General features: G+C 36.7%; 1 protein-coding gene across 2 annotated transcripts in view; it reads left to right on the forward strand.

Moving 5' to 3' along the window:
- Positions 1–26,523, forward strand: part of LOC127646621 (metabotropic glutamate receptor 4-like) — a 274,744-nt gene that overhangs the window by 167,520 nt on the left and 80,701 nt on the right. For both annotated transcript variants that reach the window (XM_052130380.1, XM_052130381.1), the window contains exons 4-6: positions 6,018–6,153; positions 8,395–8,549; positions 11,245–11,385. In XM_052130380.1, coding sequence (XP_051986340.1) covers positions 6,018–6,153; positions 8,395–8,549; positions 11,245–11,385 — 432 coding nt within the window. The remainder of the gene's footprint in view (positions 1–6,017; positions 6,154–8,394; positions 8,550–11,244; positions 11,386–26,523) is intronic.

Consider the following 26,523-nt stretch of genomic DNA (forward strand, 5'->3'; position numbering starts at 1 on the left):
GTGCAGTGGTAGGCTTGCTGTATTGGAAATCAAAAGAGTACCTTTTCGAGCCCAGCTTGTAAAATGTTGTGGTTTACAATGTAAAGTCATATCTACTTAGTGTGGGATGCATGCTGGCCTTTGGGCCCCAATAATTTCTGCTCACAGCTACATTTCTATTTAATTTTTTTATGTATTGTAGTACACATTTTTAGTTTCAGTTTAGTTGACTCTCTATATTGTTATGGTTCTTTATCATGTTAAAGTCTGTGGGAGTTCTTGAAGAAAACATGACAGACATCCAGTCACTCGTGAAAATGCAATGCTGTCTCCCTTTTAAATCAAACACAGCAAACCCAGAAAAAGCCATAAAGTCTCAAATCCTAAGCTGCAGCTTCTGCTGCAAGAAAGAACACAAACAACTTTTTTTCATTGTGTGCTACTTTCAAAATGTCTAGAATAATGCATCCGCTTCTTTTCTCAAGTGAAAACGAAAGGTAAGGAAACTTTGCTTAGAAAGTCTTTTGAGGGCAATGACTTGAAATACACTCTTTAAGTGTTACTGAAGACAGCCAGACAAAAACATATGATAATTTGTTAGTATCTTCTCTAGCTTTTCTCACCACGTGTCTGGAAAGGATAATTGACTCTGCCACAAATCAGAGGATGAAGTTCTGACATCCTGTCACTTTGACTCAGGGCTTGAGTCTGTACGTGCCATTGCTATTATTAGAGACTTCTCACAACATTAGGCTGAGAAAAAAAGTGACTGTCCTTTTTTCTATGTTAATCTCTCTTTTATTTCTGACATATTTCCTTTAAGATCCCATTAAATGTTTTGATAAACTCAATTTGCTTTCCCGTGGAGATGTTTTTAGACAATTTACATTAATATTGTAACATGTATTAATATATGTACAAATATTAATATTATGCCATTTGTGTCTGTCTGGACACAGTGAAAAGAGAGAACTCCTTTCAGCCTGTTTAGGATGTTGTTTAAAATAAAGTGTTGAAATAGAAAACTGACATACTCATACAAAGACTGTATAACAGTATCAGTTCTCCCATCTGTTCTCAGATAACACCTCCTGCTGTTCGTTATATCTGATTAGAACCAAATATGACCAGCTTTTCCAACAAGCCACTGGAACTGTGCAAGTTTTGCCTGAAGAGTTTGGTTGAATGGATCACTCATAGGAAAATTAATGGAAGGCTACGTTTAGAATAGCATACTAATCTTACTTTTTCTGCAATATCTAAAGAAATAGTAAAAGTATAATGGTTGTATGCTACACTCACGGTTTATGATTTGCAAAGGCACCGGGGCAATTATCTCCAGGCCCCCCCCCCCCCCCCAAAAAAGATTTTGATCGGTGGGTGGGGGGGCAGTGTTGGGTGAGGGTTGTGTTTTGTTTTCATGCCCAAAAGTTGTAGAGTTTGTGGTTCATTTTTATTGTTGATGGGTTTTCAAGCGGGGGTTGCCAAACTAGATTTCACAACCTTAAAGCTGGACACTGGCCCTATTGGCCTGGTCGGTAATCCATCCCTGGCTATACTGAATGTAAAATTAGATATTGTAACACATAAAATTACATTTGTTGAAATGTTGAGTTTGTTTCAGCCTGATCTGAGAAAACAAATTACAAATATACAAATTTGATGTGGCTCCTTGCACGTACCATGGCAGTTACAAGGAGAAAAGTCCATTGAGTGACGCCAAAAGAGAGTTAAATTTTCTCCAAAACAGATGGGGTTAATTTGAATGTTAATGCTCTAAAACAACCTACCTCCCTACCCTAAACCTTACACCTAAACCTAACAAGTAGTGGCATAAAAAGCAAATGTGCCTTAAACTCAGTTGCTAAAACTCCCATGTCATTTTGTGGTGCTTCTATGACACTTTCAATTCAACTGTCTGTACGTCATGACTCATATTGCGGTCCTTTGCATCGCAAGTGCAACACTCCATCAGTTCAGCTACTCCGCAATTTGCTTGAACAAGCTTGCAAATACAGCTGATTATTTATTGAAAATGTATCGCCTTACATTTGTATCTGATGTCTTAAGCTAGCATTCTGTGAGTAACAGGGCAAACATTTAATATTAATGAACTGATAGTCTGTCGTTTTATATGTGATTTGTGTGTAAGGATATTCAAGTCGTTGTTTTAGCACCTCTAGTGTTTATTTCATTAGAAATTGCCATGATACTGTCATGTAAAGATAATTTTGCAAAAATATATGCATAGTAACATGTTTCTATGAGACAAGGTAGAACACTCTAGTACATTTGACCTAAAGAAGCTAAATATATTATACCAATGTTGTCAGATCTGATTTGACAATTCTATTGAAGTTTAATCTTGGAAAACAGATTTAGGTCTTTCCTCATGCATGTAGGTAGGAGCTGTGCAAATACTGTATGCCTTTACTTACATGCAGTGCATTCAGAAAGTATTCAGACCCCTTTATTTTTTTTCTTCACTTTGTTATGTTGAAGCCTTATGCTAAAATGATTTTAATTATTATTATTTTTTTCACATCAATCTACACTCCATGCCCGTAATGACAAAATATTTTTTTTTGATAACTTTGCAAATTTATTACAAAGAAAAAACTGAAATATCACATTGAAATAAGTATTCAGACCCTTAACTCAGTACTTAGTTGAAGCACCTTTGGCGATTACAGCCTCTAGTCTTTTTGGGTATGATGCAACAAGCTTTGCATACCTGGATTTGGGGATTTTCTGCCATTCTTCTCTACAGATCCTCTCAAGCTCTGTCAGGTTGGATGGGGACCGCCAGAGATGTTTGTTTGGGTTCAAGTCCTGGCTCTGGCTAGGCCACTGAAGGACATTCACAGAGTTGTCTCTAAGCTACTCTTGCATTGTCTTGGCTGTGTGCTTAGGGTCAATGTCATGTTGGAAGGTGAACATTCAGCCCAGTCTGAGTTCATGCGTGCTCTGGACCAGGTTATCATTAAGGATATCTCTGTATTTTGCTGCATTCATTTTCCTTCAACCCTGTCTTGCCTCCAGTCCCATCACCAATATGCTTCACCATTGCGATGGTATTCAGCTTCAGGTTTCCTCCAGACATGACACTTGGAATTGAGGCCAAACAGTTACGTCTTTGTTTCATCAGACTAGAGAATCTTGTTTCTCACAGTCTGAGAGTCCATTAGGTGTTTTTTGCATGTCTTGCACTGAGGAGAGGCTTCCGTCTGGCCACTCTGCAATAAAGCCCAGATCGGTGGTGTGTTGCAGTGATGGTTGTCCTTCTGCAAGTTTCTCCCATCTCCACACATGATATCTGGAGCTCAGCCAGGATGACCATCGGTTTCTTGGTCACCTCTCTTACCAAGGCCCTTCTCCCCCAATTGCTGTTTGGCTGGGAGGCCAGCTCTAGGAAGAGTCCTGGTTGTAACAAACTTCTACCATTTAAGAATTATGGAGGGCACTGTGCTCCTTCAATTCAGCCAAAAAAAATTTGTAATCTTCCCCAGATCTGTGCCCAACACAATCCTGTCTCTGAGCTCCTTTGAACTCATGGCTTGGTTTTTGCTCTGACATGCATTTTCAGCTGTGATATCTTATATAGACAGGTGTGTGCCAGTCCAAATTATGTCAAATCACTTGAATTTTCCACAGGTGGACCGCATTCAAAGTGTAGAAACATCTCAAAGATGATCCGGAGAAATGGTGGGCACCTGAGCTAAATTTCAAGTGTCACAGCAAAAGGTCTGAATACTTATGTCAATGTGGCATTTCAGTTTTTTTCTAATTTTCAAAATGATAAAAAATCTGGTATTTTCTTTGTCATTATGGGGTATGGAGTGTAGATTGATGTGAAAATATTAATAATTTAAAGCATTTTAGCATAAGTCTGCAACATAACAAAATGTGAATAAAAAAATAAATAAAGGGGTATGAATACTTTCTGAATGCACTGTAGAAAATAGCTGCCTGGGGGCATCACCTAGATGGCCTCCAAGTGACCCAACTTATTTTAAAGGGAGTTTGGAAAAACAAGAGAAATAGAATATTAACTTACATTTATACATTTATACACTTACAATTAATATTAAGTCTTACATGAAATCTACAATAGCTTACATTCACATCACTGTGTGACTTGTCTCCATGAATGCTTGTCTCATTCAGTTACTCTCATTCAGCATGTCGAGGTCTACCTTGAGGCGTTCAGTCATTTAGAGTATCTCCTGACTCAAAGTAGCATATGCACACAGCAGAGAGCTCCAATTGACTGCAAGACTCCTGCCGTTCGCAAGTCTCTCCATATGGCATCTTTGGGGGTTCTCTTTTCTGTCTAATTAACACCTTCAATGCAAATCAGTTGGTCCTCTCTCAGCGAGGACAGGTCAAATTCTTGAAAAACGCCCTCTCTTTGGCAAGGTAACTACCAGTTTGTGTGAAGTTTGCAAGGGCTCTGAGTTTCTCTGAAAAGATAGGCGACTGCAAGAAGATTAATGAGCTTATTATGATGCTTTTTTCAATTAATTGATCTGCATATGACTATTTGCTGATAAGACAAGATTTTAATTCAAGGCATTTGGCAAAGGAAGACAGTTACATAGGTATGGAGATTGTGAGTATGAGAATTTCCTTGACAAAAGATTGCAGCAAAAACATAGCACTTTCTTTAAACATACACAACAGCGTACATGATCGTAAAACACAAAGAGAAACTGATACAATTTAAGGACCCAGTAGAGCAAAGCTTTAACACACTGGGGTTCCTAGACTAAACAATTAAGTTTTCAACAGAGCATGAATTCTCTGTAGAAATGCCAGCTTGTTCCCTTAAGTTCTCTCCAACTAGAATAGAAGCCTTAACCATTGAACTGTTCTCTTAAAAAGACAACTCATGATGTGCATTCAATAATTTATTTGCAAATATTCACTTACTTACTGAAGGTATCCCTTACCCAAAGCAAAATAACCTTTGTGTATCACAGAGGAAAGAAAACATTAGGTTTGGAAGAACATGGGAGAAACGCATTACAGGATATTCACAAAAATTAGTAATTTGTATTGCATACAATTTATGGAATGAATGAATAGCTAAGTTTGTTCACAGACAATTCCTTTCTTAAAATAAAGTGTTGGATAGGAGGAAACCTCAAATGTTATGCCTGCATTGTATTGATTTGAAAATCTGTTTGTTGAATAGTTGGTCTGGGAATAAGTAATTTTTTCAGATGGGCCAAGTTGTACGATATCTTACTATTTTTTACATCTCGTACAAATTATTACAAGTTGTCATGAGACTTTGTTGGAATTTTTATGTAATGATGGTTAATTTTGAATGCACTACAAAACATTACAGCATCTTCCTTGTTCTCAGGTAAGACTGTCAGATCATTTAGGGTTTACAGTCTTGATTTCAAGTCTTGATCTTTGAGGTCATGGTCTTGAGACCTCTTGAGACCACATAAGCATGGATCTCATTAATTCAAAAAGTCTTGGTCTGGATTTGGGTCTTATGGTCTCAGACAATACCGCAGTCTAATTGTAACGATCTAAAGGTGCTAATTAGATCAACCACAGTATCTTTACCATTAAAGATCATTTTCAAGGATTCTCTGAATTGTTACTTGACCACTCTACAAAATCGCTAGATCTGTTGGTCTAGTTCTTTAGACCAACGGGTCTTGGTCTTGGTTGGGACCTTGCAAGGTCTAGTCTTGGACAGGGTCTTAAGGCTTCTAGTAGTCTTGGCCAGATCTAGACCAATTTTCTTCTGTGTAACACCAATATAGAAATTTGAAGAATCTTCACACAGCTTTTTGTTAATGGTGACCCAGGGCTGTCAAGCTTCAAAAAGGGCACAATAACACCATGAAACAACATTAAAAGTAGTATATGACTACTGCACTATCTTCTAAGTATTCTGAAGCTGAACAATTGATTTGTGTGATGAACAAATATGCAATGATTCCTTTAATGTAAGCCATTTCAACATGTGATTATTTTATTTCCAGCAAGTAATAGTACTACTCTTTGTTTCACAGGGAGTGTTTGTATCTCACAGTCGGTGAAGATCCCCCGTGAGCCAAAACCTGGAGAGTTTGATAAGATTATTCAGAGGCTGGGAGAAAATCCAAATGCAAGAGTTGTAATTATTTTTGCAAATGAGGATGATATAAGGTAAGTTGCTTCTGTTGGTTTTAAATAAAATTAGCATATTGAAGAAGTGCGGTTCTTTATTGTCATTTATTTTTATAATAATTACTTTACTGGGATCAGGCAGGAAAAAAAAATCACTACTACTATCAATATGTTATGAAAATTTTAAATATTGTTTCGATTTTTTTTTTCAATATCTTGACCCGTCCATATTTTCCTTTTTATTAATTTCAAACCTTTTTAAATTATATTTTTCTTTCTATTTATTATTACTACTTTCTTTGTTCTTTCCTTATTTATTTTTATATTCTTAAATGATTTTAAAGTTATTATTATTTGTGTATGAATTGTGCTATGCTAAGAATAAGAAATTGCTGTGCCTTGTCTTGCCTTTCTAAAATATCTGAAAAACACAACAAGGACTTTATAGGGAAAAACTCATTTACCTGACCTCTACTATGGCACATTTAATTTTCCCCCAAGGGAATGTCTAAAACGCACCTGGAGTATCTAATCAAAACTATTAGAACCCAGCTGTTCTCGTGGATAATTGACAAAAGCCTTCACTAAGATGTGTTATTAGACGTCCATTGACTAATAATCATTCTAATTTGAAGGAATAATTATGGTCAAACTTTTTCAATTTGTTGCTTGCAGAGCACTCATGATGACTGTTTAATCATGATTTTCTAATTATTGTTTATGTTAATGTTAATGTATTGTTAATGATTGATTTATCCATGCTCTCATCTATGCATCTGTAATTGAGAAAGTGTGTGAAATTATTACTGATAATTTTGCTAATAATTATACTCTAAATGACTGAATTACATAAAAATACCACTTATCTTCTAACTTTGAACTCAAAATTTATCAATTTACTTTCCTTATTAAATGAGTTGTCTCATTATGCACAATTTATCAGTGCGTGTTACTGCAAAAAAGTAAAAAAAAAAAAAAATGTGTGTGTGTGTGTGTGTGTGTGTGTATATATAGTATATATATATATATATATATATATATATATATATATATATATATATATATATATATATATATATACACACACACACACACGCTATTTTTTGAACATTTTGGAGTAAACTTTTTTAAATATATTTTTTACATTTTATTATATTTTTGGAGTAAAAAAAATAATTAGATATAGATATAGATATAGATATAGATATATACACTGCATATATAGTAACATGCTCTGCCTCTAAAACACTTTTTTGATGATGTCAACAAGGCAACATTATTGGTTGTTATTTAGACATTATTTTAAGCTACTGATGTAGGTAATGCAGCCTTTCTGAAATATTTCCAACAATTATTGCAGTAATTTAATGTTAAATGTATAAAAGGTATCCCAAAACCACTGGGATGCTCTGGAAGGTGAATTTGACCTTTTTGCCCTTCATATCTCAGTCATAATGAACTGCAAACTCCTTTTTCTGTCTCCCTTCAGGTATGGAACACCCACTTTTCACAGTCCAACCAATTCCCAGGGATAAAATCAAGTCCAGTCCTACATTTTTTTTTTCTCATTAAATATTAATTTTCTCAAATATATCACATTATGGAAGAAAAATGGGCTGCAAATGCTTTGTCATGTTCACTTTAATATAGGTAAATAAATTATAACGTGTACCAATTAAGAATATTTCTGCAGAATTGGTACACTCATTATTCATAAAATGAAATAAAAGATTCTGCATTAATTTAATTATGTGTACAACTACCAATAAGAAGTTATTTCCTCCCCTTTTGATGCATTTTACCATGTTTAAATCCATTCCGCAGAATTACGCAAAGTTCCCCACCAAAATTAGTGCAGAAAAATACAGATAATTACCCAGAAAATGGATTCTAGAGCTCATGAATATAGACTGAAGGTGAAGACACAATTCTGTATCTGTTTAGAAGAAAGAATATTTTGTGTGCCAAGTCTTAAACATACCTTATTGAGCCATTGTTATCATGCGGAAATGCTTTTGCTGTCAGTTGTGTGTGTGACTAATTTTGACATCAATTGCTATCGTGCCAGACAGAGAATACACCGAAATTTCAGTGCTCAACAAATGTCAATACTGACCTTCAATAAAATTGATTTGCAGTTACTGTAAACGGAGAGGCACCAAAGCGCTAGTCAATAATTGCAAACAAGAAATTAGAGTTGATTTGTCTCAGAGCCTGAGAACAAGAAAATATCCAAGAGTTAAGAACTCTTTATTTAAAGTGACACTCATTTGTTTATAGGCGGCTACTGCAAGCAGCGAAGAAGGCCAATCAGACGGGGCATTTCCTGTGGGTGGGGTCAGATAGCTGGGGCTCGAAGATATCGCCTGTTCTTCACCAAGAGGAGATGGCAGAGGGAGCTGTCACCATCCTACCTAAACGGCAGTCCATCAGAGGCAAGTGACAAATTGAAGACTTGTCAGTGGTGGTTTTCATCCATTAAAGACCAGTTATGAACCAGAGTTAGTGCTTTGTATTATGAATGCATATTAGATGCATTTAATAATCAAGTGAGATATGGATGCATGCATAGTATTAAGGGAATAGTTACCCCAAATGTTATTTTTTTTCCTGTGTAACACAAAAAGAGCATTTTGATTAATCTACATGCAGCCTTTTCCATATAAAGACAGTTCATAGTGACAATGTCTGTCATGCTTAAAAAAAACAAAACAAAATCACCATAATAGTAGTCCATATGAGTCGTGTGCTATATTCCAAGTCATGTGATAGCTTTGTGGGATGATCGGACCAAAATATAAGTTGTTATTTACTGAAAATATTTTCCTTTGATGTTGCTTAAATCGAATATTTGAAAAAATTGTCTCCTTTCAACACAGCACATTAGGCTGGACATGAATAACGACATCAAACGCATTGGTTCACAAGCGTCAAACATGATGTCTGGTGCCACATTTATGAATAGATAAATTGTGGACTGTTTGTCACTGAGGGTTTACATGCACACCAATATGCTGATATTATAAAAAATCTGAGAACCCAAGAAAACCACGTTTCCATAAGAATGGAAATGATCTGGTTATTCTCTGTTTTTGACGTCAAAACGAAAACAGGCATGTGCACAACTTTTGCGCACAATAGATAAAATGCTAAGAATGCAGATAAAGGTGTTTACATGCAAAGCAAACTAGGGGTAATTGGCAAAAAAAATCGACCTTTGTGGATTGGTTTATGCTTAAACCGTTTATGGCCTTACCCAATAAAGGGAAACCATTTAAAACCATTACTATGAGCCCATTTACATGCACACCATGACACTGATTACTCTCTAAAATCAGCTTATTTAAAAATATAAGGAAAGAAATCTGCATTTACATGACATTTGAAATAATCGTGTTATTCTCTACATGCCCTCTCAAGAGGACACTTGCGCACATTGGATGATTACATGCTATGTAAAATTGGCGTAAGTTGGGTTATTCATAAGACGTTAATGGCCTTTAAACCGATAAAGGAATGGGGTTTATTGTGTTTACATGACTGCATGCATTGTCAGCTTGTTCAGCATAATCGGTGTAAGAATGTGCATGTAAACGCACTCATTGACTTGCACGTTGTCGGCCAATTAAGCATAATCGGTGTAAGATCGTGCATGTAAACGTACTCAGTGAAAACTGTCTATTGGCTTTTGAGAAACTGGAATAAAGAGCATATGTTGTATAGACTAGATTTTTTTCTTGTTTTGTTGTGAATAATATCTAAATACGCATAACACTTATGTTGTGTTCTGGTCAAAACTGACCGATTATATTTTCTAAAAACAAATTTATTTTATCCAGTTGGAATAAAATAACATGGCTTTGTTCACACAGGGTATCTGATGTGCACGTGTACACACGCAACATTTTTTGTGCTCTTTGAGGAATATTTCACAATCTGCTTATCTTATTATGTTTTATTTGGGCTCGTTTGAATCGGGATTAGTGCTGAAACGATTAGTCGACTTTATCGACAACGTCAACAATAAAATTGTCAACAAAATTCTTCAATGTCGAATAGTCGCTTGATCTCATTTAACGTAACATGTGATCACATTAAACTCTAATGATGACGCTTTTGAGCAGTACTGCAGTTAGCGCCTGACTGAGGAGAGGAATAATTACACAACTCACAGTCCAGATGCACTCTAAACTTTCCAAACAGCTTCAGGTGATGTAGTCCCAAAGTATGAGGGAATTATAATGCAAAAACACCAAATAATACAGAAGCACTCTCGTTGTGGAATAAGTGGAGTCAGAGCTCTTTAAAGGAAACACAATTGTTACATCTTAAATGCTGTTTTAATGCATTATAGCTTTATTAAAGTTCAAATAATACAGAAGTAGGTCATGTAATTAACTACAAACTCCGACTCTGGCATTTCTCTGTGCGGTCAGTGCAAAATAAGTACACAACCTGTCATAATTACTAAAAAAGAACTTGACTAAAAGATCTAATGTAATATCTTGGGATAATACTGTATATTTATTAAGAGATTTATTAACAATCTTAGTGGGCAGGTCATTTTTGCCCGGGAACACAAAAGGTGTTAGCACAAACGAACACAACACAAGGGTTACAGTAGGCAAATATATATATATATATATATATATATATATATATATATATATATATATATATATATATATATATGTATATATATATATAAAGCCAAATTGTTTAATACAACTTTTTTAACACATCCTCAGAAAAGTGTTATTATCTCATCTAATTTTGTCTCTCAAGTAAATGTATCTTCTTTTAAGAATATTTTGTATGTGTAATATATTTTATAGATACTGGAAATACTGGAAATAAAGTAAATTACTTTTTTGCAATGTGAAGATTTACTGCAAATGAATTTGTGTGTGTTTCACTGTAAAAATAACTGCATACAGTATGGAATGATATTTGCTTCTTCCTTTAAAGCAAAATAGAACAATTGCAATAGAACAATAGAACTTTGAGGCAAGAATGATTTTAAGCCCAAACCTTCAATAAAATCATGTTTCCCTATGAAGTTCATTGGCTGAGAGCTTAGACTCTGACAGAGCACACTGAAGTAACATGGATCTCATCAATCTACCCTAGGCTTTGATCGCTACTTCACCAGTCGTACACTCGAGAACAACCGGAGGAATATCTGGTTCGCAGAGTTCTGGGAGAACAATTTCAACTGCAAGCTCAGTCGCCATGCCTTGAAGAAGGGATCTGGCCTTAAAAAATGCACAAGTAAGGTTTCCATCCTCTCCCTCTGGCAACACTCCATTTCACAGAGCTCCATAAAAGAACGCGTGAAAAGCAAGATGCCAAATCTATATAAAAAAAAAGAAAGACTTGGCCTGCTGTTCTTAGATCGCCTAAAAGCGGACCTTTGTTTACACCAGGGTCTTATTATTCATACCAAAGCAAAGCTGTTGTACGTCTGATCTTTTCTGTTGCACAGCAACATCATCCAGGCAGTAACCAACCACACAGAATGAATTCAATCCAGCCTATTGGAGAAGAAGAGATGATGAATTTTAATTGATTCGGACCTTCTACCAGGGGAAAAACCGCCAGTGGTGGGCTTGTCAGCTATGAGTTCATCCCTGGTAATAGTCTGGCCATTTGGCTGCAGAGAAATGTGGAATCCTAGCAACACATTTCAGGTTTTATCCAATCAGTGTGGGTTTGGATCTCGAGGGTGGCTACAGTAGCGAGTCTAATTCTCAGCATGTAGCCCACCAAGCAAAACAGTGCTTACTGCACTGCACCAGTAAACAGGACAGAATATTAACCTCTCGGTTTATAGTATACTGTATATTAGTGTGATGACCTCATGCAGATGGCGGAAGCCAGATTATATGCAACTATGGCAATGGGGCATTTTGTAAAATCGGAGTTCACTAAATGTCAATTTTATAACGTCTCATGCATAATCCTTGTCAGTGGCTGGCCTTTACCATACTGCGAGAAGTATTCAGCCTGAAACCAAATCCATCGCTCAGCCACAACATAATAAATCACTCTTCCTTTATGCTAATTGCTGTGCCAACATGAAAATTCATCATTGTTACTGCACAGAAATTCTTGAATAGCCAATGGTGATTAAATGCTAGTGCTACAATTCCCCTCATGAAAAAATATTTTTTCTTTGTGTGTGTGTGTATGTGAAGGAGATGCACAATATGCTTCTTAGCAAATTCTTTATTTTTCTTTTACGATACAAGAATATTTCACACATGCTTTTTGCTGCCTGTACTGTGAGGCTGAGATCTGAAATTAAGAGGTGCGAGATTTCGCAAGTGTGCATCATCAAAATTATGCATATGGTGACATCAGGCTTGATTATTCATGTAAGAAACATTTCAGCATTTGCCATGCATGTTGTAGCATATTTACAATGCTACCTGGGATATGAAAATGGTGTTAGGGTTAAACGGTTTACACGGCTTTATTAGTTCATGAGAACAACCACACATTGAAATACAATGCAGTCTTAACTGGGTTGCATCCTCTAACAGCTTCGTCTCCAAGGGAGGATGGAATATTTGTCTGAAAGCAGTGACTCAGAACCATAGGCCACTGTGAATGAGGCTTGCTAAACCTTTGGTGTTCGCTGTGGAGTCTAGAGTTAGCACAGAGTCAGTCTCCTGGGTCAGAGTGTTTGCTGTGCTGTAATAACCGCTAACGGATATTAGCAGTCAAAAGCTGAATTTATTCTACATTAAGGTTTAGCGTACATGTTATGATTAGACAAGGAGTTTTTTTGCAAACATATTTAAAAAAATTTGCCCCAGTATTTTTGTCTTGTTTTTCCCAGAAAAATAGATAAACATCCTTATAACACAATAATTTTACTAGATAAGCAAAATTACTTTAGATATTTAGTCTTGTTTTCATTTGTCTCTGGTGTGAGACAAATGATCTTGTTTTCCTTTTGATTAAACATTCAAATTTGTTTCCCCCATTGTTTTAAGAATAAACCTCACATTTAAATTTAGATTCCTCTTAAAACAAGACTTAATATCTTAGGTAATTTGTGTTTTCAAGCAAATAATAATAATAATAATACATTATACTTTGATATAGTAATAGACTGATATATCTTGAAGGCTGATTCATTGGCCGATATTTGACCATTTTGCGGATTACCTGCATCGGCCGATAACCATCTTCACTTGGCCATTTGTGTGTCAGTTAAAAAATCTACCAGTACATTTGTCAATGGATAGTCTACACTTTGTTTTCAAGGTTTTTTCTTTTCAAGTATATGCAAATTTGAGAAAATATTGAATAAAATATGTGTTTGTTTATCTTTAGAATGGTTTTGTAGATCTGATTTCCTGGTGGTCAGTTGTATTATCTTTATCAGAATTTATATCGGCCATCCTGCTCTCTACATATCGTATCAGCATCTACCATTGAAAAACCCATATTGGTCGGCCACTTCTTGAATAGCATGTTTCATACATCAAGTGTAGCTCACAATGCTTCACATATTAGAAATAAAAAAAATCAATGAATGTGACTGCATTAAAACAAATACAATTATTAAAAAACTACATGTAATGTAATATTTAAGCAATATAACACGAGCAAGAGTGCGATATGGCCCTACATCAGCACTGCTCTGATTCGGCCGCAGGCACGAGGCCACAGGCCGAGTGCTGTAGATAATCCTACAAAAGTGCTGATTTAGGGCCATATAGTATGATTGCGAGTGTGATATTGCTTATATACAACAGTTCAATGAACAAGTACATTTGAAGAAATTAGGTAAAAGTGAGTACGGTCATAAAAAATAAATTTGTGCATGGAACTACTTTCTTACGCGACGGAACCAAATGATGCGTACAAGCCTCCGTTAGTAATTCCAAAATGTCACTTCAGAAATAGTATCACGGCTTGTGCCCCAATCCTTGATTATCCAATAATCAAGTATTGTGTGTGTGTGTGTGTGTGTGTGTGTGTGTGTGTGTGTGTGTGTGTGTGTGTGTGTGTGTGTTTGAGGGAGTACAATCACCTGTTGCCACACCCAAGAAGAGATGCTGTCAGCTTGCTGAAGGTCAGCTTTCTCAGTGGAAAAATAGCATCCAAGCGGGGGTATTTCTCCCTATTTCAAGGTAGCCGGTGCGCAAGAGTCGATCTCTATAGAAACCACAATATCCTCTGCCATTTTAAACAGCACACATTGTGTAATTTATCAGTCCGTTGTGTCTCTCAGCTGTGATGAGCTGTAATGCTGAAGTTGTTAGTTTAAAGCTATTTCCTAGCTATAGTAGTGTAGTGTAGTAAGTGTAGTAAGAGATCACAAAGAGCTGTTTCATGTAAACGGCTTATGCGGATTCACTTCACGTCACCAACATGCTCATATTACACACAAAAATTATCTTTTGCCACTCCCTGCTGGCTAACATATGTAATGTAAAAAAAAAAGACAACTCATAGCTCTTAACAGATCTGCACTGCTCTAACACTTTAGTTTAGAACGGCACAAACACAAGTTGGGTAATACACACAAAGTGAAGCGTCAGAGTGCCGATGGTGCCATACCATCAGTGCTCATGGAATGTCTCTTGTCTAATCAGATTTGAGGACCAGAATTTACTATCGAGAATAAATATATCCACCATCCTCTCCACCAATAGCTGGTGTGTGGTGAGTGTACTGGTGCACTGTGGCTGCCTTTGTGGCTGAATTACTGGTGGTGGTTGAGGATATTCTTCCTATACTATGTAAAGTGCTTTGAGTACCTAGAATAGTGCTATATATGATCTTAAAACCTTTTGATCTGAAGGCGTATGCTTAAATGTTTGAAATTAGTTTTGTAGACAAAAATATAACTGTGAACTAAACAAAACTAAAGTGATATTTAAAAAATAAAATAAAATTTTGAAATTGATGACTTGGACAGAATAATTAAGAAAAGTAGCCACTAAGTGCCCAACATATAGATGGGAACTACTTTGATACTGTTTAAAAAGCATCCCAGGGAGATATCTTAAGAAGTTGGTTGAGAAAATGCCAAGAGTAAATTTCTGCAAAATCTAGGCCAAGTGTGGCCGCTTTGAAAATGCTAAAATATAACATAGTTTTGATTTATTTTTGATTTATTTTTTTGTCACAACATGATTCTCATATTTCCATTTCTATTATTCCATAGTTGTGAAGACTTTACTATTATTCTGAAATGTGAAAAAAAAAAAAAAAAAAAGAGAATGACTAAGTGACACTAAACTTTTGAACGGTAGTATATATATGTGTGTGTGTGTGTGTGTGTGTGTGTGTGTGTGTGTGTGTGTGTGTGTGTGTGTTTTAAAATGTGGATGATTTGAGCCTGTCTGCTTCACCTGTTCTCTTAAGTGTTAACAATATTTCAAAAGGCCAACCTTTGAACAACAATTTGGAAATAAATGTGATAGACATCCAGAAATATATCAAGGTGCTAAATCATTCAATGCTTTATAAACCATTCATAGAATGTTTAAATCAATCTTGTACTTAAAGGGCAGCCAGTCAAAATTAGCTAAAACAGGTGTAATGTGGTCAAGTCCGTGTATCTCGTTTTAAGGATGTTTAGATATTTTTACTGGAAAACAGGACAGAAACCTTGAGTAATATTTTTTTTTTTTCTGCAGTGTTATTATTTGCATGTGAAGAAATTATGTTGTGAATAAAAATGTTGACCATTAAAGAACAGTGCTCTGTTTCTGAGAAAATTCTGAGCTTGTTTTGAACTTTGTCGTTGGCACAGTATGGAGCTGTTTTTCTATAGTCATCCAGACAGACTACAGTGTAAATATAGCCTCAGAGGGACAATGCTAATGCATGAGTCAACAGGCATCCACAGATTTGCCCAAATTCCTGCTGGCATTTTCAATAATGACTAATGTGATGGAAGATCTGTGAAGCATATTTGGGGTATGAATCAAAGCCGATTCTATAACATCACTGGCTTTTCATGCATTCGATTAGCTGAAAGTCTTGCTTTACATAAGCTGTGCAAGGTATTACATACTTTGTGTGTTTACATGCACATTGTTACATTGATGATGTTTTATAAACCGACAGACTCTAAGGTCATGTATTTGCTCTTTTCTTGCAGAACAAATCAAATCAAATCCTGATTGACACACTTAGATTTTTGCCTGTTTCCCTGATTTTCACCTTTATCACAATTTTGTCTGCCACACTTTTTGCATTGTGTGATTGTGTAACCGTTTTGACATCAAGATAAAGAGAAATTTGTGCTTCTTTGGCATGCGGCCGCCACCTCCCCAAATATGGCACCCCTATGCATTGAACACATTTCATACATTGCATATATGGTTTGTGCCTCTGTACTTGGACTTGGTGAAATATTTAATGTTACTAGAATTGGTGATATTTAGTGGATTTCTATCTTTATACTGTGGAAGGCTTTGTTTGGAAAATGTTAATAAAACATTATTGTTACATTTTGTTTAATAAGTGCATTGTGACAGGAAAATATTTCCTGTATATAGTATATATAGTAAAATTTCAACACTTTCAAAATTTGTGATTAATCGTAATTAACTATGAAAAATCATGCAATTGATTGTGATAAAATCTTTGACTCGACTGTCAGTACTAATTAATATATGTAGAAATTAACATTAACCAGTATTAGTAAATTATATAACAGTATTTTTCAATGGTAGTTAATTTAAAATATTGTTAACTAATGTAAAATCTACAACCTTTTTGTAAAGTGTTATCAGTTAATTTATTTAAATAACTTATTTTATAATGTATACAAAATATTGAATATAATTTAATTAAAATATACTAAAGGGTGAATTTCATCTAATTGTTTGTGGACATGTTAATGGGTAATAAATTCAATTAAATGTATAATTAAAAACAACACAGCAGTTATATGAACCATGTTTATTCATTTGAATTACAATTCTGAATCCTTTTTATTATCCCAGTTTAAATTCAATACAAATTCTGGAATTTAATTTGAAATTAAAAGGCATTGTCAATTCAGTTCAGAATGATACACAACCCTGAATGTACATTGAATTGTGTGTGTTTGCATAAAAAAAATGCATGAATAATTTTAAACATAATGGTGGGAATTCAAATAATACATAATATTACCACGAGTTCAGTAATGTACAGTATTGCATATGTATCAGAGAGAATGCTCCAATGTAGAGACTGTTGACCCTCATGCTTATCGAAGATCCAGCAGGCAGAGATTGCAGAAAGCTGCATCAATGCCGCGATTTCGCAGCCCTCACAAAAGCCCTGTGGTTATTGATGGATTAAAAGGCTGGATATCTCAGCATTCAGCTCTCTGCCTCTCCTCCTCTCTGCCTCCTTCCCATTCTCTATCTCTCGCTCTCTGTCTTTCTCAGTTTGCAGCACTCTGCTCTGCTTTTATCAGGGTTCAACATGTAGGAAATTCTCCATGCAGTGAGCAGCTTGTGATAGTGGATTGCATATGTTGCGATGGATCTTTGTGATATCACAGGATGTGAGGGCAAAGTTTAGCTTGTTGACAACTGTTTTCAGTAGCTTTAGGTGCTCTATTGAGTACGGGTGGCCATAGTCTCACATAACCAGTCTTTTGATTACTTGTGCAAAGTCTGGCCAAAATAAGGGTTTTCTTAAAATAACCATTATTGAAGGACATTTTTATAGTCTAAAGAACATTTTAACACCATAAAGAAGTGCAATGGGAAGGTTCCATGGATGTGAAAGGTTTTTCATGGAACCATACAGTACATGCTGATAATGAACCTTTACAGTATTTTTCAGAACATATAGTGAATATCTGTGTTCTTTGTGTGTCTCAAACTGCCAATTTTCAGCTAGCCATGGCCCTTTGTGTGTGTGCAATATGCGTCAGACTGTCAATTAACATTCTGTGGGTGGTCTATTGGCATTCATTTTAAGGCGGAGACAAGGGTGACCAAAACTGTGATTAAAGTTAAGTATCACACATTTGGTGCTGATGAATGTTTATTAGCTTGTTCGCCAGTTGATTGTACACAAGATGTCTCCTTTTTTTCAAAAGGAATAAATATTAGGGGAAAAGGAACATACTACTTATGTTTGCAAAGCTGATTAATTTTAATCTGTGATCTGTCTACTTGCAAAATTTTAAATACTAGAAAAAGCAGTCCCAGCGCAAGACAACTTTTCAAATAAAACTATTTGTCAGTTTAACTTTCCTTCATTTTCCAGTCCACACAACCTAAAATAATTAAGCAATTGTTAACAAATATACAGTATATTAGTGTAGTCATATGTACGTGCATTAAGAAACAATTTCAGTGTCCACAATGGCAAGTTTGAGTTGGTTCTTGTTTTATTTTTCACTTTAGAAAGTATCAAAAATTTTCAATAAAACTGAAAAATTCAGAAGTGTAAAAATGTGTAAAAGTGTTAAAGCTTGTGATTAAGAAAACAACCATACAAAAATGATTGACTCTAAACTGAGAATCAAAGGACACTGCAAAAGGTCTAAAAAACATTATTCAGTAGCATGAAATCTCTTACAGTTAGAATTTAAAAAAAAAATTCTTTAATTTAAAGGTGATGTGTGTAATTTCTGTACTATTTGTGGAACCAAAGAGAATTACAAAAATGTAGTATGATTTCAGACAATCTTAGTCAACACCACTTAGACTCATCACGGCCTTTCACATTAGGGTATGATGGTTCTTCTGGTCACTAGTTAGTGTAACAACAGTTCTATCAGAAAGACTTGCAGGCTTGAGTGAAATTTAAGATGACATTTATTTGATGAATATAAAACAGAAAAGTATTGTCTCTCTTTGGCGTATGCTCTGTCTGGCGGTCCGAAGAAGTTGTACTTCGGAATCGTCATATCCTGCCAGAGATAGGAGGCAGGGGCGAGGACAGGACTCAACTGGTGGTGGTGGGGTGGTGGAGGTTGCCATTTTAGCACAATGAAACTGCAATGTAGTAGATTGTGAGCAGACTTATAAAGCAATGGCTTACATGAGATTGGCTAGAAATTACCCATCTAATGGTGCGATGATGTACAGCTGCTAGTCTTCCCACAAGAATATAAAACAGAAAAGTATTGTCTCTCTTTGGCGTATGCTCTGTCTGGCGGTCCGAAGAAGTTGTACTTCGGAACCGTCATATCCTGCCAGAGATAGGAGGCAGGGGCGAGGACAGGACTCAACTGGTGGTGGTGGGGTGGTGGAGGTTGCCGTTTTAGCACAATGAAACTGCAATGTAGTAGATTGTGAGCAGACTTATAAAGCAATGGCTTACATGAGATTGGCTAGAAATTACCCATCTAATGGTGCGATGATGTACAGCTGCTAGTCTTCCCACAAAACAATGCTGCGCTTGCATTTCCATTTCTCACCATTTTGGCACCCTAGGCGAGATTGCTGTTGTTGACGGGGGGAGGCAGCAGTGTATTAGCAACTTGCGCTGCGATATCATTAGCGCTCCCTTTTGCCAGAGCAATCTCATAATTGGTGGTGGTTAGGGGTGTATAAAAATATATTTTATTGTATTGCATCGTACGACACAACACATAGTTTCAATGCCATATATATCGTATAATACATAAACACATTATAGTGTAATTAAAAACAATTAGCGCAACATTGAGAACTGAGAAACTGTCTCCTCCCCAGAGAGGCGGCGCTGAGTGCTCACAGGACAACACTGCAACAGATCTACAGTACATAGGCAAGAAGATCAATGTGAAACAGCAAGTAGATTTTAGTGTTACAGCTTGTTGAATTTGCCAAACAACAATGTCATGTCCCAGCACAACAGTTCATCAAGCATGCCGTTTTATTTATGCTGACATCACCCCACATATCAGTGGATTTGGGATGCAGAAACATAGCAGCAGCAAAGTTGCACCTCTCCCATATGACATGGAGCATGACACCGAGCAAGATGCTCATAAGTAACAAAAACAAGCTTATTCAAAAATATGACAACATAAGAAACCCGCGATTACATGAGACTTATTATTCATTGGTTATGACGTTGAAATATAAACAGGTATGAGTACAACAATTGCACACGTGTTATAAGCTGGTAATAATGGCAGTAAATATTACATGAAATGTGAAACTGGGGGAAGAGGCAAAAAAATGATTTGTTACGATCGTTTTTTGCTCAAGAAACTAAATAATATTGGATTACATGCATCATAAAACCAGAGGTCAGATTCCTCTCAAGTTTGTTTTTCACCACTAGATAACAGTAAAATATGTTTTTTCATTGCTACAGTCACTTTTTTCCCATTGTATTGTGAGAATTTGCATCGTATCGTATTGTGAAACTTGTGTATTGTTACATGCCTAGAGGTGGTGTGTCATTTTCCTCCACCTTGTAAATGTCTTCGAATTTTGGTGTCATCTGTTGGTGAAGCTACATTTCTTTTCCTCTGTACATATTTGCCATGGTTCATATTCTCATGGCCGAATTAGTTCAAGTAGCCACACCCCAAACTCACACTATAGGTTGAGCTAGAAAGGGATAGGTGGAGCTGAGCAGGCCGCTCAAAATGGAAACGTCAATGTTTTGATATGGACTGGGAGGCACAGTGATTATTCTTTTTGGGGAAGATAAACTCATGAATAGCTTACTTATAGTTGTCAATGAACAATGGGATAGTACAATGTATTATGACATAAAAAAGTAACATACTTCACCTTTAAGGAGATTGGTGCAGCTAGGCACATGTGCTCCCAGTGGACTACACCTCTAAATCACAGCACCTAAGCTGTCATTACACCTGTCCTGTAAAGGGAGCATTCAAACTCAATAAAAACAACACAAACACAATGCAATTTAATAATTAAATGAATGGCTCTTAAAATAGTGCTATTTAAAAAAAAAAAAAAATGTACAAACAAGACCTCCTTTTGTATTAAAAGTATTCAGCATTGAAAGATGTTCCTAATGGTGATTCTTAGGAATTCGAGTGCCAAGCCCCAGACTGCAAGCTTTGAAAAACAAACTTAAGGCACTTCGGTTCCCTTCCGAAATCTCCCCCAGGTTTGTGTTGTTCAGAGAGGAGTGGCATAGAATACACCATGCATCTTAAACCTTTTGCATGAGAGCTTTGATAAAAAAAGCAGGATCTACCTTTTTCCCTAAAGAGAGAAGTCTGATATATGCAGAAATGATGCAGATTGCATCCATTATCACTATTACATTTTTGGGGTGAAGTGACATAGTGAATTAAGGTTTGGATGTACAACCAAACAGTTGCTGGTTCAATCTCCACAAGGAACAATCCATGCATCATCGCCATTGTGCCCTTGAGCAACAACTGTACTGTAAGTCGCTTTGGATAATAGCATCTGCTAATTGACTGCTTAGCAGTCAATTTTCTCAATTTTAGCTCAATTAGCTCAATTTTCTAATAATGTGACAGTAGGCAAGCTATTTTCAAAACAGTAGTTTTCCAAAAATGAACCAATTTTCCAACTAGTAGTGGTTAAGAGACATAAATTTCAAGCATTTGGAAATTGCCATAATTTGAGTGAACAAGTTCCTGCTAATTGTGTGTTTAAATAAATGATTCAATTAGTCTTGTTATCTTGTTTAGTGTTCATTGGTTTATGTTTCCCCATGTCATGTATTTAAGCCCTCATGTTTACCATGGTCTTTTGTCTAGTATTGATGTTTGTTTGTGTAGCACATTTCTAGTTCATGTCAAGTTTAAGTCTTGTGTATTTCATGTTTAAGTTTCAAGTTTGTTAAGTTTTATCCATGTTTATAGTTAGGCTTTTTGGTTTCACGTTTATTTAAATAAACTGCACTTGGGTTCTTCACTCCTTTATCATCGTTTTCGTCCTTGCCATTTCCAGCTACAATTTGTTACAGGGTTACTTTTGAAATGTATCCCACTACAGATTACAGAATGCATTCTGTAAAATGTAATTTGTAACGTATTTCGTTTGATTACTCAAGGTCAGTAACGTATTCTTAATACTTTGGATTACTTCTTTAGCACTGGTAGATTTTTTTTTCACTTGTTAAAAAAATGTATAAATACATTCTCTGAAAAACCGAAATATCTTATGCAGTGTTGTTTCTAAAACAAGATAAATCAAATTGATCTTGTTTGAAGGATATTTAGGTATGTTTACAGGAAAACAATACAAAAATGATCATGAATAAGATTTTTTCCCTAATATCCAAGGTCTTACTAGAAAACAATAAATTATGATCCAACGAGAATTTTCTTGATAAAATATGATCGTGCCTGGTCACATGAATGTAAAATGGCTAGAAATAGCATTTTTGCGTAGCGTAAAGCTAACAATTTCAAAAAGGTTTATTTCTATTTCTTCTGCTCCAAACTTACTTGCAAATATTTGCATTACAACTAAGACATAAACTGAACATGTTTCACAGACATGTGACTAACAGAAATGGGATAATGTGTCCCTGAACAAAGAGAGTCAAAATCAAAAGTAACTGTCAGTATCTGGTATGGCCACCAGATGCATTAAATACTGCAGTGCATCTCCTCCTCATGGACTGCACCAGATTTGCTGGTTCTTGCTGTGAGATGTTACCCCACTCTTCCACCAAGGCACTTGCAAGTTCCCGGACATTTCTGGAGCAATGGCCCTAGCCCTCACCCTCCGATCCAACAGGTCCTAGACGTGCACAATGGCATTGAGATCTGGGCTCTTCTCTGGCTATGGCAGAACACTGACATTCCTGTCTTGCAGGAAATCACACACAGAACAAGTAGTATGGCTTGTGGCATTGCCAAGCTGGAGGGTCATTTCAGGATGAGCCTGCAGGAAGGGTACCACATGAGGGAGGAGGATGATGCTGTGACACACCGCCCCAGACCATGACAGACCCTCCACCTCCAAATTGGTCCCGCTCCAGAGTACAGGCCTCAGTGTAATCTTCATTCCTTCGACAATAAACGCAAGTCCGACCATCTCCCCTGATGAGACAAAATGAGAAGAGCTCTTTTTGCCAGTCCTGTCTGGTCCAGCAAAGGTGGGTTTGTGCCCAGAGGCGACGTTGTTGCCGATGATGTCTGGTGAGGACCAGCCTTATAACAGGCCTACAAGCCCTCAGTCCAGACTCTCTCAACCTATTGGTGACAGTCTGTGCACTGATGTAGGGATTGTGCGTTCCTGGTGTAACTCTAGCTGTTGTTGTTGTTGCCATTCTTTACCTGTCCCGCAAGGTGTGATATTCAGATGTACCGATCCTGTGCAGCTGTTGCTACACGTGGTCTGCCACTGTGAGGCTGTCCTTCCTGACTACCTGTAGCACTGTCTTAGGCTTCTCACACTATGGACATCATCTGGCCACATCTGCAGTCCTCATGCATCCATGCAGCATGCCTAAGGAACATTCATGCAGATGAGTAGGGACCCTTGGCATCTTTCTTTTGGTGATTTTGGAGTCTGTAGAAAGGTCTCTTTAGTGTCCTAACTTTTTATAACTGTGACTTTAATTGCTTACCATCTGTAACCGTTCCACAGGTGCATGTTCATTATTTGCATGGAAAACATTGTTTAAACCCTTTACAATAAAGATCTGTAAAGTTATTTGGATTTTTACTAAATTATCTTTACAATAAAGTGTCCTGAAAAGGGATGTTTCTTTTTTTGTTGAGTTTATATATATCATGCAGTTTTATTGGTGGCATTTAGTGTACATATATCTGTTGAAATGCTGTTTTATGTTGCCACCCTATATAAAATACATATAACTCAACACCCCCCCCCCCACCCCAAACCCCCCACTTAGCTTCAATGCAGTTAACTAATTTCCATTAGTAGCTTGAAATATAGTACTTTTTAAAAGGTGTAGCTTGACTCTACAAGCTACAGTTTCAAAGTAGCTTCCCAAGCACTGCTGCTTACGAACTAAAACAAACATTTAAGCAGAGTGTTAAAAACAAAGTTCACCACTTAAATGTTTTACAAATATGTAAAAGTAGCCTACAAGATAATTCTGAGAACTGTGTGTGTATATTTCAATGTATTATTCTTTATTCCAATCTTCATAGAGTGCTACATTGAGATGGTCTGGACTAAAGACAATAAGCCTAAAGCCTCTTAAACATATTACCTGAATTATTTCTAAAAGAACAGAAATAATTACCATTTTCTTTGATTGCTGGAGGGATTTTGAGGTCCAGTATCCAAAACTAATGTATGCAGCGTCTAAAGCAGTTCAGTTCTTTTGAATAAATTATAACACCTATCTCCATAGTGAATATTATAATTCCTTCGTCAGAAGTTAATGGATTGCTTTTTTACAGCAAGTGCAAAAGTGCATTCGGAGACTGGCACTCTATTAGTAGCATGCATACGCTGGCCGTTTCTATTGACAGCTGGCATTGTGTGCGAATCAAAGGCGCTTTGTATCAAAGATTTTGTAATGTTGTTGGGGTTAAAGGTACAGCACAGTTTTCACAAAAACCTTTGAGGCGAAAATAACTCTTCCAAAACCACAAACAAGAGACTTAAGTGAGACAAAAGGCTCCAGAGGCTTTTCTGGCAAATAGGGAGAGCCATTATTCCCAGTCAGAGCTGAGCCCTGAGACCTGGACAGTTTGTCTCTTCAAAGGCCTAGAGCAGCAAGAGGTACTGCAGGTTATGAGCGTGCACTTCTTTTGCGGCACCCTTCTCTGCCATCTTCCAGACTTAGACAACCTCTGCGAGATGGCTCTCTTAATTGGAAAGGGTTCCAGGCGGTAGTGCATGAGAAGATTATGCAAGTAACTAAGTTGGACCTGTAAAATATTAAATGCACGGGATGACAAAATGGATGTGTCAATGTTGAGGAGTAACTAAATAAGGCCACGTCCACACTAAACTGTTTTCATTTTTTTAAAAAATTGAAAAAAACATTTTCATCTTTAAATTGTATGTGGTATGTGGTACTGGAGATAGTTTTCAAATAAATTGTTGAATCATTCTTTTAATGCACCATCTGAATAAACTCATCAGTGCTTCACAATAAGGATGGCATACTATCCTAGGTTAAGGAAACTGTCACTTGCCCTATCTGGCCAATACTGTGTTGTTACTAAATCTTGTATTTGTTGATCTTGCCAATGTGTTGTAAATGTGTGCATGTATGCGTAATGTTTAACAGAGCATCTTCCAGTGATACAAGCGACAGATACCGTTGGCAACAAGATGTGGACGTGGTGAGCAACATGACAAAAGTTGAGAAAAGTTTAATTTTATTCAAGTGATGCGTGACATTCAGGAGCGACTACCAATGAGAGGGAAGACAGCGGATCTTACGTCATCCATCTCCTTTGACATACTGGTGTGGAAAGCAGGCAAACAGAGTTATAATATTGAGAGGGATTTCACTGTTCAGTATCATTTGTCTTTAACCACATGGATGAACGTGTCACATTTGTTTTGTTCATGACATGATGCATTGAGCTCTGTTGCAGGTTTTACAAAACACTCTCCACTGCAGAATGTTTTCATTTTTAAGAGTCCAGAGAACTGCTTCCTGGTCAAATTAGAATGCTATCCTCATTTTACAATTGGTACATCTAATCTGTGATCGGATTTTCTAAAGCTTTGTCCAGTTGTGCAGTCCAGCAATAACGTTAAAGCAACAGCAGTAAAAACGCCCACTAGTGACTTCACAATACAAAGACTAGCATCATTCAACGACAATGTGACAATTGTAACTCCACCTAGAGATTTCAAGCTACCGTAATTTCCGGACTATTGAGCGCACCTGAATATAAGCCGCACCCACTGATTTTTAAAAAAAATATTATTTTGAACATAAATAAGCCGCACCTGTCTATAAGCCGCAGGTGCCTACCGGTACATTGAAACAAATTAACTTTACACAGGCTTTAACGAAACACGGCTTGTAACAAATATAAATAGGCTTTAACGAAACACGGTGTGGCAGCGGGCGTGGTCAAGCGCCCGTCCGGAGAGAAAAGCGGTAAGCTTACATCTGAGCTAAATTATGTCTAACACCGGTGTCTAATTTCAGTAAGCATGGGGAGAGCGGCATAAAAATGCAGCAGCCACAGAGCTGAGAGAGTGACACACGTCAGTCTAGTGTTGGCGCATAGAAGAATTGAGAAACTTTATAAAATTGATTGTAAACATTGCTGTGGCCATTAAAAGCCTTACCTGGAACGTCAAGTGCCCTACTGAAAACTGTCACACTGGTGCCCGTGTGACAGTTTTCCCAAGAAGGACACGTGAAGCAGGGCACTTGAAACACACGGCTTGTAATAAAACATTTGCAGTAAATAGTAGCCTACCAAGAAAGTCATTGGTCACTATCTTCCTCGTCCTGTGCACTGAAACCACTGAAGTCATCTCCTTCGGTGTCGGAGTTGAATAGCCTCAGATTTAGTTGTCT

This window comes from Xyrauchen texanus, chromosome 7, assembly GCF_025860055.1.
Source record: "Xyrauchen texanus isolate HMW12.3.18 chromosome 7, RBS_HiC_50CHRs, whole genome shotgun sequence".
NCBI classification, from domain to species: Eukaryota; Metazoa; Chordata; class Actinopteri; order Cypriniformes; family Catostomidae; genus Xyrauchen; species Xyrauchen texanus.